Source organism: Aulonocara stuartgranti (assembly GCF_965226115.1).
Source record: "Aulonocara stuartgranti genome assembly, chromosome: 6".
Taxonomy (NCBI): domain Eukaryota; kingdom Metazoa; phylum Chordata; class Actinopteri; order Cichliformes; family Cichlidae; genus Aulonocara; species Aulonocara stuartgranti.
Window position 1 is genome coordinate 19878251 of NC_138944.1, and position 16896 is coordinate 19895146.

The 16896-nt window shown below is 40.8% G+C and overlaps 1 protein-coding gene across 1 annotated transcript in view; it reads left to right on the forward strand.

Moving 5' to 3' along the window:
• zcchc7 (zinc finger, CCHC domain containing 7) overlaps nucleotides 1-16896 on the forward strand; it is a 51767-nt gene that overhangs the window by 22723 nt on the left and 12148 nt on the right. The window contains exons 4-7 of the mRNA XM_082536210.1: nucleotides 7051-7100; nucleotides 7957-8094; nucleotides 8182-8352; nucleotides 12044-12079. Coding sequence (XP_082392336.1) covers nucleotides 7051-7100; nucleotides 7957-8094; nucleotides 8182-8352; nucleotides 12044-12079 — 395 coding nt within the window. The remainder of the gene's footprint in view (nucleotides 1-7050; nucleotides 7101-7956; nucleotides 8095-8181; nucleotides 8353-12043; nucleotides 12080-16896) is intronic.

A 16896-nucleotide genomic window follows, 5' to 3' on the forward strand; every position in this document is an offset into this window, starting at 1 on the left:
CTTGAGTTACGCTTTGAGTCCATGATGTTTTTGGCAGTATGACATAAGACATGTCATACTGCCAAAAACATCATCACGAGCATGAAAGAAATATTTTATTTTTTAAAAGATATTTTTGTATTCCATTGTTTTTCTTATTAATTACACTAAAAATAAGAGTTTTCTATGCACTTCTGTGCTTTATCTTGCAAGTATATCAGTATGCCTCCTGGGCGGTGGTAAAGTGACAGAGTAGCACAGTTTGCCTTTGCCTGTTGAACTGACAGAAGGAATATGTGTAAAATTACAGGCACGTGTGGGTCAATTTTAAAGATCCGTATATGGACCAGGTGCGGCTCTCAGTTGATGACACCCATCTTTAACCTTTTTGACTTGCTGGTTTGCCACCATAGCATAGATGAAATTCACCCACAGACATATAAAGCAAACCCTCCTATGTGATTTTTTTTTTACGGAGGCAGACAGACTTGATTCTCTTGAGGTAAAAACAAAGACACCCTAGTTGTTAAATAATGTAAATAAAGTCTAGAAATTAAACATCCTCATATGTTTCTCATAAAGATGGCAGTACTCAAAGCTTGAATCGTTTTCTACATAAGGAGTGAACAGGTGTCAGATTTAAATGTGCATATACAGTCTTATTGCTCTCATAACATTGATATTCATAAGTTGCTTTATATTGCCCAGTTAATACCAGGGAAAAGAACACAAACTGAAATATCCCCAAATATCTCTTATCTTGTAAACTATTATAAGCCTGAAATGAAACTTTGTTTGCCATGAGATTTTCTGTCTTGCCTTAAGAATCTAATCATGAAAAAAAGGTTTTCATAACCCTCAAGAATGTTTTTCTTTCATTCCAGACAGATTGCAGCAAATCCCTTTTGTAAATGATGCAAATATTTGCCACAGAGCATCAGCATTCACGTTTTTTCGGGCTCTAGGTATGTTTATATCCACATATATACATTGTTTTGTTTTTAATTTACAAAAAAGTATTTTACATATTGGCTGAGGTGATTCAAATCATTGAGGATAGTGCAGTTGTGAACAGTACTGTAAAAAAAAAAACACAGCACAAATAATATCATTTTTACATCATGATGTCACAGCTGGTTTCAACTGGTAATGGCAAGAAAAGCACAACTTCATCAAACTTCAGTTTAACGAAATGACCTTGTCAGGAGTAGGCAGTACCCAAACTGGGAGTCTTATGGAGCGCCGCACCAATCAGTCCCAGATGCTTGTGTGGTCCTATGTGTAAATTAATTTCCTACTCTTGTTAGGCCAACATGTACACCACCAGGAACCTGAAAATACCTGAACTGAATCCAGTCACCATTCACATAATTATTACACTTGTGCTTTTGAGCCAAAACATCTCATGTGGCGTACCCTCTTCTTCTGCGCTGCGAGACTGGAGAATTGGTGCCACCAGCTGTTTATCTAAAAATGTTAGTGGGTGGAAACATTTGCGCTACATTTGGATGGAAACCACCTCTCTCTAACAGAGAGATAAGTAGAGATTGGAAAAAAGGAATTTGAAGTAAGTAGTGTGGTTGTACAGCTGTTTATCTACTCCCTACGTGCCAAACATCTGCACACTAGGGTTTATGACAATATGATTAAAATTTTCCAAAAGGCTACTGTCAGTCCAACAACTGTGAATTGTTTATTTATTCGTGGAGAGTTTTGAATACATACAGTTGCTAGCTTTGCTAGCAACATGCAGCTAGCTTGGGTTTCAGGACAGCATGTTGGTTCAAAAATATGTCACAGTATGGAGTGAAGACATCGACTCTGATACTTTTCTTTCTGCGATGCTGGGTTTCCACAGCACTGTATCCGCTAGTCATAGTAATAAAAATCTCCGCCAATCTTCTGTTGTGTTTTACGGGCTTGGTCAGACTTTTCTCTCAAATTAAAGAGAGGAGTTAAAAATGTGGTGCTCTGTACATGTCTGTTGGACAGAAGGGAAGGCTGTAGGGCAAGGGTGATGTCACAAAGGAAACACTTTCTTGTACACACTCACACACACACGCACACACTTAGAGCATGCACACTCCCACCCACCCTCACCATTGTCATGTATAGTGTTGCTAATCCAGCCCTGTCGCTTTGGTATCAAACATAACCTCCATTTTGGGAGGGGGTGGGGGGGGGCAAGACCTCTTACACATTCCCTTTGTGGGTGTGGGTGTGTGTGTGTGTGCGCGTGCGTGCGTGTGTCTGTGTGTGAGACGGTGCCTGTGTGTGCGTGTGTATTAATGGGTCTGGTCAGCAGCTTGTATAATGGGCGGGCTGGCCTAGGATGCCTGTTTAAGTGTCGGGACAGGGAAAAAGACTGGGGTAAGGCAGATCCATTGAAGCCTTTGATGTTGCTGGGACAGAGGGGAGAACAGCTTGTATATGACACACTCATGAATGCACACACACACACACACACACACACACACACACACACACACACACACACACACACACACATTTTAGGAAACTGGTAACTGGTTAGAATTGCAGTTGATTGTGTCGTTGATGTTCTCAGTGCTGTCCTTGGTTTACCAGACTTAAACCATCCTGTCTGGGCCTCATCCCATGTGTGTGTGTGCACGTCACCCCAGGAGAGCTGGGTGTTCATGGTTCATTAGCCACATGTACACTTCCGTTCTGTTCTCACTGGTAGAAGAGACAGATTTAAAGCATTCACACACATACATCCCCCCCACCCCTTTTGTTTTGTTCTGCCGACTCTGATGAACAGGAACGCAGCCTCCTCCCCTCTCCTCCTCATCTTCTAGTAATCAGGGTACCTATGAGACAGACAGATAGCATCTGTTGCCTTCTCTCCCCTGATCAATCTCTCCCTCTGTTTCTCCCCCTCTTCCATGTCATTGTGTTGCATTTCCCGTGACGATGGAGTGATGAGATAATGTACGAGATGTCCTGCAGAATCTAAGTCTTTGGAACCCTCAGTAAACGCTGTCAGTGAGCTGCTTCAGAGAGTCATAGCAGATGACTTGAGCACCACTTGGTGCTCTTAACATTAAACAACCATTTCTCTCTTCAGGATATTTGGGTTTAGACCACTAAGATGGCTGTAAGGAATGCTTTGCCATTAGATCTGCTCAAATTGAACAGTTGGAGTCAACATGGCGGAGGCCTCTCTTGAGTGCGTTCAGCTGCTCGGTGATGTCGCTGCCATCTGCTTTTTGAGCTCCAGACTCCTTCAGATCTGCTGGGCCACGATGGAACGAGGGTTTGGTATTGAACAGGGCCTCAAGGTTGATTAGCATATTTTTACCCTGTGTACAGCCCCCCTCCTTCTTCTTTCCTCTCCTCTCCAGCACCCCTCCACCCATGTGTTTGATTCCTCGGCCGTGACAAAGAGCTTCACCCTTTATTTGGTGTGTTGTGTTGGTGAGGTGGGGGCATCGAGTTGGGGGCGTTGGGCTGGGGTGTGTGGATAGGGGGTTAGATTAAGGGAAAGCTTCCTGCTCTTTATTTGGGGAGTCCCCCCGGGAGGTGCTTTGGGAATGACTTTCGTTGAGTCACTAACGCCTGCTCACACACATGCACACACACACCACACACATGCACGCACCTTTCACCCCTGCCTTTTTTTCCCCCCATTGACTGCTGGATACCGGTGACACACATGCGTTCTTCATACAGAGGCCCCCCAGTATGCTCACACTTAGATCAGTACACCCCACCACCACCATCACACCCACCCTAAACTACTACAGTTTAATATAAGTTACTTCAAAGTGATGTGCATAGACAGAGACAATGTGATACAGCTTACATACATAATAAATGTAAATACTCAAAACCTGAAGTGAACATACAAAAGCAAACCAGAAGATTAAACAGTCATCTGTCGCTGTACTTTCCCCACCCCCAGCAGAGCTGAAATAGTTTTGTGGATTCATTGATTAACTGATAGAAACGCTATTCTGTGAAATTGATCAATTAGAATAAAAATGGTATCTTCTAGCTTTTTCAGGATGAGCCTTTATTTAGTTTTTTACTTGATGTCTTAAAAATTGTTTTATTCAGACAGTTTAATATTAGGCATTACTTTGGGCTTTGTCATTGTATTTATAGTTAAAACAGCTAACCAATGAATAAAGTTACTATATGGGGAAAATGTTTTTGTCCCCTTCTTGATTTAAATGTTTCAGACCATTAAACAAATTTTATTATTGGACAAAGATAACCTGAGTAAAATAAAATGCAGTTTTTGAATGATTATTTTATTTATTATGGGAAAGGAGCTATCTAAACCTACCTGGCCTTATCATAAAAAGTAATTGCCCACTTGCCAAATCACAAATTTAATGTGATTAACCACGCTTTTTGGAAAACTAGCCACGCTCAGGCCTGATCACTGCTAGATCTGTTGAATCAAAAAATCATTTAAATAGAATCTGTCTGACAAAGTGAAATAGGCTAAAATATGTTAAAAAGCAACACATTATGGCATGATCTAAACTTAAAAACATCTGAAAAACAAAGTCATCGGCATCAATCATTCTGGAAAGGTTTACAGAGCCATTTCTGAGGTTTTGGGAGAACCACAGAGCCATTATCCACAAATGGGGAGAACATGGAACAGCGGCGAACTTTCCCAAGGGGTGTCCGGTGTTCCAAAATTACTCCAATAACACATCAACGACTCATCAAAAAGGTCACAAAAGAACCCAGAACAATATTTAAAGAACTACACGTCTCAGTTACCTCAGTTAAAGTCAAAGTTCACAATTCAATAATCACAAAGAGACTAAGAAAAGATGGCATACACTGGTGATTTGAGGACAAAACCAATGCTAACCAAAAAGAACACAAAGACTTGTCTCACATTTGTCTTACAGTCTTGGGGGTCATCAACATTTTGATGACCCCAACATTTTGAAGACTTTTGGGAAAGACTTTCTGCAGCTAAGCGGATGGCACAACATAGAAGAGCTAACTTGTAAGGCCAGGACTCCGCAATCTGTTCACACCTACAAGCCAGTGGACACTCTTTCAATGATGAGCATGTACACATCCTGGACAGGGAGGAACGCTGCGGGGAGACAAGGTGGCCGTTTATTTTAAAAGGAAAGACCATCTCTTAATTGAGAAGGAGGCCTACATCTTTCACAATCTTTCAGTGCTGTGATTGCAGCCATTACCCAACTCTGTGAATAATACTCATGGCCATTGATCAGTGTTCATTGATCAGTATTTGGCGATCTGTAGTCATGACAATTTATATATTAATGATCAAGAAACTGACCTGACAGCCCATTCTTTGTCAGTGGTGTTAGTTTCAGTCATAATGCAAATGTACCATTTATAAGGCTGGAGAAGCCTGCAGTCAGCTGAGACTGAAGAAGTCACTTGGATGCCTAACAAAACATTTCACCCTCTGAAAAGGCTACGTCCAGATGAACAGAATCAACTTTTTGGGAATCATCTATGATGGTGGATTATATCTGCTTAATTTAAGGAGAAAAAAAGCCCTAAAAAGGGAAACTGATGCATTATCATTCAATTTTAGCAGGCGTGTCAGTTCAGTTAATTAACTTTCTGATTTGCTTCTGCCTGCTACTTTCTCCATTTTCACCTGAGTTATTTCTTTTTCATCCTAAATTAACTTATTTCCGTTCACTTTGCTATACACCTTATAGACATTTGACCACTGCATCATGAATATATAGCAAGAAGATGCAATACAACATCTGTCTGTTGGGATAATTTTTCCTTTTAGAGATGATAGGTATAAGGTAATACCAACATCTTTACAGGTCGTTCTCCAAATTTATCAGCTATGGGAGGACCATCAGGTGATTTTGAGTCAAAATTTCAAGCTTACCTATGTGATGACATTAGGTTGCTTGCATTGGTTTTTTGTTTGCTTGTTTTTGTTTTTTTTTTGGAGGTGAAGGTCGTGGCAGAAAGAAGCCCCATCCAAACAGCAGCCATTTTAATTTGTTTGACAGGGAAGAGAGGTGATAACCTCCCTCCGTAGCCGCTCACCCGGGGAGGAAAGGTGGGGGGGAAAGAGAGGTAGAAAACAACGAGAGAGAGAGCAAAAGCAAAGGAAGGGAGGGCTGAGCAGAATGGCGATAAGGGGCTGGATAGAGTCAGTAAAAGAAAGAACAAACGAGAGTGGTGAAAAAGGAGTGTGGAATATTTGATTATGGCTCAAGGCTGTATATTTGTCTAAAAGCTAAAGACTGTCAACCAGCAAATCGCAGGGGTCGACGGATGGGTGTGACTTTATGTGTGTGTGTGAAAACACGCCAGCTTGTGTGGGTCATTGCTTATCAGAACATAATTTATGCCGAATACACATGTCTGTGTGTTTCTGCGCGTATGTTTGTGTGTATGTTACGATTTCTGGATGTCAGTTACAGTTCTGTGGGCCTGAGGAGAATACAGCGGCCTCCCTCAGGGTGCTGTTAGTGCCACTCTCATACAGATGTGCTGGGCTGCGACTGTGTCAGTTTCTGTGTGTGTGTTTGCGTGTGCGTGTGTGCATGCATACCATTCTCTTACAGGAAACTAAAGTTATTCCTCAGGGTTTCCTGCTGGGGTGGGATCTAGACACTTGAATCTATCAGTTCTTATCAAATATTTGTTCCAATTGTTGTTTAATGTTACTGTGAGAAAAGATTTCAAAAACGATATTTTCCTCTTGTTTTTTTCTCACTCATTTGTCATATAAAGCCCCACGTTTGAATGCAGCTCTGATGTTCATCCATTGTAATTGCTTTTAGGCACTCTTAAAAACCATGGCTCACGACTTGTGTGTGTGAACATGTTATGCTTGGTAACTGCAATCCCTTTGTTATTCTAAAATTTGCAAATTGTAATTGTTCACTTACTTTCTTGTATTAAAGTGCTCATTACCCAGTAACTGATGAATTCATGTCAGGTTTTTTGTGTTGGTTTGTATTACATTCAGGAATAACTAATAAACCTTATAACAGAAAAATAAGAGCCTAGCATAGTCTTCTCCCTTAAATTTGTTTTAAAATGTATTTTCTTCTTCTCTTCCAGATGTTGATGCAGAAGGTGAAACTTGGTTGGTTTCAGACAAAGACAAGGAGGTGGGTGGCAATGAGCAGCTTTTTAGTGCTTTCTGTTTGTTGCCGCTTTGTTTTTGGTTTCTATCAATCAAAATCAACTATAAATAAACATAAAAGCTAGTATTTGCATTACTCATATAGTTTTAACTGTGTTATTTTATACTGAAATGATTATTAAGAGTTCTGGTAAAAAAAAAATCCTAATGCAAGTTCAACATGTAAAGCCAGCTCCATATGTATTATTAAATAACAACAGGCCCCACCTGGTCATGAAACTGCCTGCTCAGTCTGTTGTCCAATTATGTTTGAGCATCTGGGGCACTATGTATGAAAGTGAAAACAGTTAAAGTAATACTTCTGTAAAATCCCTTCAGTCCCATCTTGATTGTTTAATGTGAAATTCCCGTGGTAGTGTACAGAGAAAAAAATGTGTGTTCGACCAACAACTTAGCGACTCAGTCGTAGCAAAAGTATTGAAATGGCCTCAAACATTTAAGCACTGAAGCTGACAGAATATCCTAGTTAGCCTAGTGTTGGTGACCTATTGCTTAATTTTAATAAAATGCAGCCACACAAACAGCTGACTCCAAATATATATTTATTAAATGTAAACATCAGTAAGTTAGACCCAGTAGCATGAGTTTTTTTCCTCATAGCTGCCAAAAAATATTGAGTTCATCTTGTAAAACTATTGATGCAGCTGCTTTGTCCTTGTGTAATTAACACCAACAACTGACAGAAAAGTGAATGATGAGGCTTTATCGACCAAACACCAAGCACTAAACCCTGTGGCTATATATCCTGTATGGCTACAGAGTTTCTTGATCCTTACACTAACACCGTGATGCCATTAATGCACTAAACTTGTGTTTTTCAGGCTCAAATCTATAACAAAAGAAAAGGTGTCAGGATAGCAGTGCAGCGGGTGTCGAACAGATACTATACTGATAAGAACGTCAACTGCCGAAACTGCAACAATTTTGGACATCTCTCCAAGAACTGTCCTGACCCTAAAGTGAGTCCTGATCACCACATAGTGGCTCATATAGCACTTTTATAAGTACATAAAGGTTCTAACCACGTTTTGTGTGTGTATGTGCAGAAGTTGCTGCCATGCTTTCTTTGTGGGACTCCAGGCCACCCAGCCCGTGACTGTCTCAAAAGGCACTGCAACAACTGTAGCCTGCCAGGGCATCTTTATGATTCCTGCAGTGAGAATTCATACTGGAACAGACATTGTCATCGCTGCAACATGAAGGGACACTACCCTGACGTGAGTATTACACCCACTTTTATTTTACTTGAGAGTCAGACTTGCACTAGATGATCCAGAATTGTGGATATGCAAACATTATACGCATTTCAGAGTGTTGAACATTATATTCCCAAATCATGGGAGCTATGAGAATCCTTCATTTCTCTGAAGGTTTCCCATGACGATGGTGAATGTTGTTTCTGTTGGGCAATAACTCCTGGCGTTGTTAGTTGTAAAGCTGATATGTAGTTGAGGTGTTGGCTCTGTGCAGGTCAGTCAGGCTCTTCTAAACTAAAGTAATGTATTGCCCAGCTGAGACTGGAAAGGCCTTTCCCAAAAATCACTTTGCTGTGACTTTAATATTTTCTTCCACTGAAAGTAAGAGACCACAGAGCTCAAACACATGTACACTTATAGTTTTAACCAGAGAGCCAGTTTGACACAAAGAAGCTCAAACTGCATAACAGGACCAAACTGAACACATGCATGTACACATGCTTAAAGCTGAGGGAGGCAACATGTTTTGGGGTAAAATGCATATATGAAGAATTACTGTACACACAACTTTACTTTGCTCTATGATAAAACATGGGAACTGCCACAGATTGATACTGCGGCTTGGGCTTTTAATAAAAATTACTGCTGAACATAGAAATCAAAACCGCCTTCATCACAATAAATGTGGTTTGTTTTTCACTTTTTCTTTCCACTATCATCGTTTTTTCCACCTCTCACTCCCTCCCTCTTTCGCTTTCAGTAATAATGAGTGACCAGGGGTCAGCAAACGCTGCTGTTCACATTAATTGATACACTTCAGTAATTACAGCTTAGTTATGTCTCTGCCATGCTGCATATTCCAGCTATGGGCGCGTGCGTGTGTGTGTGTGTGTGCGTGTGTTGGCACTGAAGGGTGAATCTAATGACCATCAATGACAATTATCCCGCCGCAGTGTTCATTACCTTGCCCATTTACACTAATGCCACAGAATGGAAAACCCTGCAAGAAGTCAGTCTGTGTCTCTCCACCTCACACCCCACTCTTTCTCTCCCTCTCTCTCTCGCTGTCTCTCTCTCCTTCTCGCGCCCTGTCTCTCCGTCAGTCAGTCATGTACTGTGCTCTGTGTAATGGATGAGTAACCAGGTGAACACCAGAGGGAGAGTGTAGGCCAGGACACACATAACCCAATTTTTTCTTTTTCTCTTGCTCTCTCTCTGTCTCTCTTTCTCTCAATCTCTAAACCCATTCCTTTCAGCTCGTCATCCAGATCTTCAAATTGATCTCATTCTACTCTTTTGCATATTGTTTTCCAACAGCAAACAAAGGTGCAAAGTTGTGTGGCATTGTAATTACCTTTTTCTTGGAACGTATCACTTTTTTTCTCCTCTTTTCCTTACACTCACAAATTATACTGTATGTATTAGTGTCTGTGTTTGAGAGAGAAAGAGAGTCAGGTCTCAGTCCCCTGGGCCTTTCTGTGTCTCTCATTAAAGACAGACGGTTGATGGAGCGCGAGTGTGTCGCTCGCCTCGCCTGTCGCCCTCGACAACAACACACTACCCTGGCGGTCTGGAGGGAGAGAGCAAACGGGGGGGGGGGGGTTGAAGAAAAGAAAAGAGCTAGATGAGAGGTGGAGGAAGATGCAGCTGTTGAAATTCATATTTGTTCTTGTATGTATTCAAATCAGAACAGATCACATTAAGCCAGAAAAAGTACCTACTGTTCTCACAGGCTGCTGTTTCAAGGTCGAGATTTGAACCCACACTTGAGGTCAAATTAGTGACTTTTTAGTGGGATTGTAATTTATATATTTTACAAAATATGTTGAGGAACTTTGGTGTGACTGAACAGTGCTGTTTGCACAGAACAGGCTTGAATTTGTCTCCCTCATTCTGTCTCACACACTCTCTTGACTCAGTAGGTATGTAAGTAGATAAATCTTGTTGCCTGCGGCATTTTCAATTTCCCAGTGGGAAGTGGTGGCGGTTTGGAAAGGATGTTGGAACGCTTAAGGAACAGCGTGGAGAAGCCCCGGAGATAATGCTTTAGCCACACTGGGACAAAACGACTGACTGCTTTACTTACCGACTGACTGCAGAGAGACACATGGATAGAAAATAGTTACTGAGAAATCAAGGTGATCAGACTCTAGAGAGAGATGCAAGAAGAGACTTATGGTCTTAGACGGGCAAGCAAATGACTCCGTGGCCTGCCAGGAGTTTCCATTCAGCCTCTGAATGTCTTTCTTGTCTTTTCTCTCACCAGTTAGACTTTCATACCTCTCCCTTGTGTTTTAAAAATCTGATGTTGATGTTTTCAAAATGTTTTGTCCTGATTTTGTGTGTACTGTCAGAGTCCAAGTAAACTGGTATAAATGCAGTTTGGTCCACAGGTTTTTGGACAGTTTATCTGTATTTTTTCCTCTCTACACCAACACAGTGGATTTTAAAAAATCAATATGTGACTGAAGTGTGAACTGCATTTATTCATAGTCCCAAATATTCAGTGGCTCAAAAATAATTGGACAATTGAGTGATAAACAAATTTAGGAGATAAAGAATATGGAGTTGATTCCAAATGTTGAGCTTTAGTAGCTGTTAACTGGATACCTGAGGTCCAAGGTGCTGTCAGTGCAAGTGAAGGACGCAATCATTACGCACATACTTTAGGAGTGGTCAGGTCTACAACCTGGTTCAGTCTTGAAAAGAAGTTATAGATTAGACACAAGAGACACCTTTATGAATGGAAATAACAGAGGGTTTTCAACAAGGTGCAAACCATCGATTCCACTCAAGAATAGGGAGGTCAAAAAACATCTAAAAGAGCCTGCACAGTGCTTTAAAAAACCCTCTTTGAACAGATGAAACCAAGATTAACGTGCACTAGAATGATGGAAATAGAGAAATATTGAGAAGAAGAGAAGCAGTTCATGGTCTGAAGCATACCACACCACCTGCCAAACATAGTGGAGGAAGCGTAATGGATGACGTGGACATGTATGGTTGCCAGTGGAACTGGGTCACTGTTTTTTTAGATGAAGTGACTGCAGATAGAAGTAGCAGCATGAACTCTGAGGTGTACAGGGCTGTGCTGTCTGCTCAGCTCCAGCGTAATGTTGCAAAACAGGTTGGACAGCAAATGGATAATGACCCAAAGGATAATGCAGACATTAACTAACAATAATATTCTTCAATGGCCAAGTCATTCACCTGATCTTAGTTCAGCTGAGCATGCTTTTTACTTACTTGATTCATTGAATTTAATTTCAGTTCAGGTTTATTTACATAGCACCAAAGCACAATAACAGTTGCCCCAGTACACGTTTACTGTAAGGTCACTGAAAAAAGAGAGCGTAGGGAGGCAGGACTGAAGACAGACCTGCAGATTTTAAAAGCACAGACTGCAAAAATAAGGACTCCATCTATGTATTAACTACTATAAAACTATTCTCTCATTTTTTTATTATGCCAGTTTGTCCAATTACTTTTGAGCTTTTCAAAATGGGGAAAAGTGACTGTAATTTCTAAACACTTTGTTGAATACTTCATTAAAAACCCTTGAATTAAAGTTGAAATTCTGCACTACAATCACATCTTGATTGTTTGATTTAAAGTTCATTGTGGTGGAGTATAAAAAAAGTGTTGTTTTTTTTTTTTACAAAGCTTTGTAAAAGGTATTTAATGACACAGTGTGTGTGTTTTTCTTTTTCAGGCTTGTCCAGAAATCTGGAGACAGTATCACCTGACAGTGAGTATCTTTTCACAGAAAAACTCTGTCAGCAAGTGTCATAGCAGAATTCTTCACACTCCTTCCATTTCTCCAGTTATTAGTTCTTTTTTTGTGAAAGGAGGCTAATATTGTATCAGGTTCAGTCCTGAAAAATGAGAAAGGTCCCGCTTCTTTTTTAGAAACGATGCCAAAGTCGAACAGACTGTGTGCAGGGGAAAGGAGTAAAGTGTAGGTCAAGTATACCTTTTGGATCAAGGGTTCAGATGGTGTTCAGTAGTTTCCTCTGCTCGCACTCGAATCTTGAGCTCATAGATAAAAATTCTGAGATTTGTATTTTGCGTTTGTCTAATAGCTCTTTAAAATAAGGGAAGCTGCTTTTAACTTGTGGTATGAATTCATACAAATGACAGTAAAAGTGAAAACAGGAAATCATTAAACACCAAATGTGTTTTTGTTTTCTATAGAATGTTTCACCAAATATGTCTTAGTTTAGGTTTGATTTTTTTCTTCAGTGAGTACAAGTGGAAACTTTTGTAAATGTGCATATTTGATTCATTACTTTACTGAAAATATTAAATATGTAACTAATGGTACAAACAATTTTTGTATTATTATATTCATGATAAATTATTTAGCAAAACAAAGGAGGTAAAAGGAGGTGACCTGAGAACAGCAGAACGAGTGGTTTTAAGTGGAAAGTCCCAAAATTTATTAAGCTTGGGAAATTGTGAAAAGCAATTTGTGTGGGTTTAGTTTGCACCACGTTTATGTAGGATTTCTGCTCAGAGTCTGAGTTAAAGCCAAGAAAGATAAAAAAAGAAAAATGATGGTAGTGAGGAGTGATAAAGCCCAATCTAAATAGACATCTTACCTTCTGAAATTTGTCTTAAAAAATACATAAAGCAACATTGTAGTGAAACATATCAATTAATAGCTCATTAAAGTATTTTTCAGTGGAAAATACTAACAAAAATAAATGTACTTAATTGTAAAACTTTGCACTAGCACTAAGCCGGACTCTCACCACTGCTGAATTAGAGTAATTGATCTTCTTGTTACATTTATTTTTGAATCGTCAATCAATGAGGTGTTTCCATGAGTTTCATAGAGGCAAAGGTGTCATGTGATTAGTCAATAAGTCAGTCGTGACTGGTATTGACTTTGCCCTGTAGCAGGTAAGTGAAGCGTGGGGGTAAGAAATATAGTAAAATATTAAAGAAGTACTAAAAGTTATGGGAAACTTGTCCTCCTCCTTTTCTTTCATCAAGTGCTCATGTGACATTAGTGTGTGTGTGTGTGTCTGTGTGAGACAGAAACAATGTGTCAAAGAGTAGAAAACTGTTTGACAGTCACATGGGCCATATGTCAGTGGGGAGGCATTTGCTTATTTATATCTGTGTGTTTGTGTGTGTTTATCCAAAATCTCAAAAGATAACTAGTTTTCTTGGCTTCTTACTTCCGTGTGTGTGTGTCTGTATGTTTGTGTGTGTGTGTGTGTGTGCATCTGAGCGAGGGGGTGATATAGACCTCAGCCTAAGAGAAAAGAGCAGCTTGTTTGTCAATTAAAAGACGTGATAAAGCATGAAATGGGCTGCCAACACCACGTGGGACGAGGGAGTGAGAGAGGGGGAAGAAGAGTGTGTGTTTGCATATATCTTGGCATGCACTGTGTGTGTGTTAGGGGAGGTCTGTCACTCTCCTCTATGGAGATTAATTAGCAGGGGCTGTCTAATGAAAAGGCAGCATCGTTAGCGCTAGGGTAGCACGGCGGGAGAGATGGAAAGAGGAGGAGGAGGAAGTGGGAGGAGGGAGCGGGACAGAGAAGTTCCAGGGGAGACGCTGGCAGAGAAGATGGGAGTTGAGTTTAATTGTTGCTCCTGTGTTTGGCGGATGAGCCTCTATGATTTACAGCGGAGTTTCACTTTGAACCACAGACGAAACGAGAACATGCTGACGAAAGTCTCCGGTCGCCTTGCGGGATGATGAAACCATTTTGTTTTTTTGTTCCCCGCTGCACTTCCGCATGTGCGTTTGTGTGTGCAATGGTGTGCTTTAACGGGTGGAGGATTGTGACCCAGGTCTAATTGAAGTATTTAAGCCATTTAAGCACTGGGAGCAGAAGGTCGTTACAGATCCAAACTGGCATGGGGGTTAGGGGCCTGCGCAGACACAAACACAGTCTCACACATACAAACACACCCACACACATGCATACACAGAGCTCCTTCTGTTTAAGACAGCCTCATTTTATTCATGATGCTGCTTATGACCCTGAACTCCCCAATGTGAGAAGGTGTGTGTGCGTGCGTGTGTGTGTGTTTGTGTGTGTGTGTGTTCGCTTTGGGAGATGTGACTCTGTCACCTTCCGCTGGGCTCAGCCAGGTGTGAAAAGGCATTCTGTCAGACCTCCCTGCTACTGGGTCCATTTATCCTTCGCTGTGTGTGCGTGCTTGTGTGTGTGTTGGGTCCGTTTATCTTCCATGAGTGTATCTGTTGTCTGCCTGCACCTGGCCCTCAACTAACAAACTCCTCCAAACCACACAGTATAGACCACAAAGCCCTGGGGTATTTACCGAGAAAGTACGATACTGACACACATGGACACACACAAACACACACACTCCTCCTACAAATATATAGAGCAGCAAATGGGGTAAAAAGATATCCACAACATTTTCATTGTGTCTGTGTCATACAGATTTGAGCACCTTTTTTTTTTAACACAACTGTAGCACTTGTAGAAAATGTAACTGTTTCCTTTTTGAAGAACGGAGTTTACTTCTGCTGTTCAGTCTATCTTTCTTTTTCACTCTCCTACGCAAACACCACTTCACCCACCCACCCACAGACGCCCTGTTTTTTTTCTTCTCCCCCTTTCTTTTCCATTGAAGCTTACAGTGTGGGGTCACTCCTTTTCCTGCAGACCCATGTCACTACCCCCATGTATGTTATTATGTTCTTATGATTTCCACCTAATACTCTACATACTAAATATAACAAAAAAACTCCCAAAATACTGGGATTATCTGGCTGAGGTCGGCCGGTGCAAAGTTCTGCCATCGACATATGTTTTGTTTTCCAGAAGGCCCTGCCGCCAACATGACTTGTTTGAACTTTTCTTTCGGTCTGTTGGTCATATGATTTCTGTTACGTGGGCATGCCTACAACTACACCTGCACTCAAGTTGCTACACAAATGGCTTTTTAAAATTTATACAAATTGCCTTTGGCCACTTCTGCATTGAGGTCAGACTGTGGAAAGTGTGACTAATAATTATTTTCATTTATATTACTGATAAATCTCTCTGATTTTATAGATTAATAAATATTTTTGCCACTGGTGATATTTCAGATTTATAGTGTTTATATGATTGAAATAAAATAGAATGGCACACATTGGTGAATTATTACATATACACCACATAATCAGCTTTAAAGACCAGTTAAATATCTAATGGGCCAATTGAACAGTCTTTTTGACAAGAGGCTAAAAGAACCATATTTCTATTTCATAGCTAACTACACGCAAGACAAAAAAGAGGAGGATGAGAGGACAGAGAAGGACAGGGTGGAAAGACTGAAGTCATGTAGGGACCAGTAGGAAAGCACGATTAAGGGGGGGATGGATGGCTGGAGGGATGATTGGATGGGGAGCGAGGTTTAGTGACCTGCTATCTGTATTCTGGCTGCTTTAATTCATGTAAATATCATGCATAAATGTGTGCATGCATACACACAACAAACATACAACTCCCAGTCACTTTTTTTTCTTGGTGCCCAGACCCTGCTCTGTTGCATTAAGACCAGAGTGCCACCCTCTGGTAGAAAGTGAATGCTCCCTTGCCTTTAACCAATGAGTGTATGTGAGGTGGGAATTATCTTTCTTCTAACTTTTGAGACTCTGAACGAGGGTTAAAGCTCAAGCAAACGTCCGGAATGCTTGTTTTTTTACTTTAATAGAGATCAAGTGTCTTTACTAAAGAAAAAGAAGAAGTAGTTTCAATGTGTTTCACCTTTATAGCAGAAATATATGTATGAACAAGGGAGAGGGAGGAAGGCAGAGGCAGTTGGAGAGGGTGGGGGAGAACTGCTGGAAGGCGGGTGGGGGTTAATGGTGAGTGCATTAAACGGTGAAGGAGACAAGAGAGTGAGCAGAGAGAGTGAATCAGTGCGCCCAGAAGCTGATTGGTGCAGGTATATCGGTGTGTGAGCATTGATTGGCCTCCCTTTAGATAGTAATGGTGACACCTGTACATCGGTGTTTATTGATCAGCAGCTCTGCCGAGTGTGTGCGTGCGTGTGTATGTGTGTGCTGAGCCAATCTTGCGATCGTGTCAGGGTGTGTGAATTGATCTTTTCCTGTGGGACAGGTGTGTAAATGTGTCGGGGTTGCCCGTGAAAAAGCGCTCCGTGACCTTCCTAGTCGACTCCAAAATGAAGCCGTTTTAACTCCCCCTCTCTTTCTCACCTGACTGCCTTTCTTTCCCCTTTCATTTAGCATGTTGTACCCTTTTATACATTTTTGTCTGTCCGTCTTTCTTCAGAAGGTATGCTCAGTTCACACATGTCTTTGTTAGCGCAAGGTTAGGACATTTTGCCCCTTAAATCCTCTTATTTCTATAGGAAAAAATGTCTCGTTAAGACAGTCGACTTTTCCAAGGTACAAAATATTTCAGGAATCCTCATTTTCTTTTCTTTGTCTGTTTTAAGTTGAGCAGAATGAATAGCTGAAGAAAAAGCTTTACTCCAAAGAGGGTCTCCCTCAGATTAATTGTGAAAAAAGACAGTTTAAAAAAAAAAAAACTTTAATAAATGTTACGTCACAGGTAACCCTGA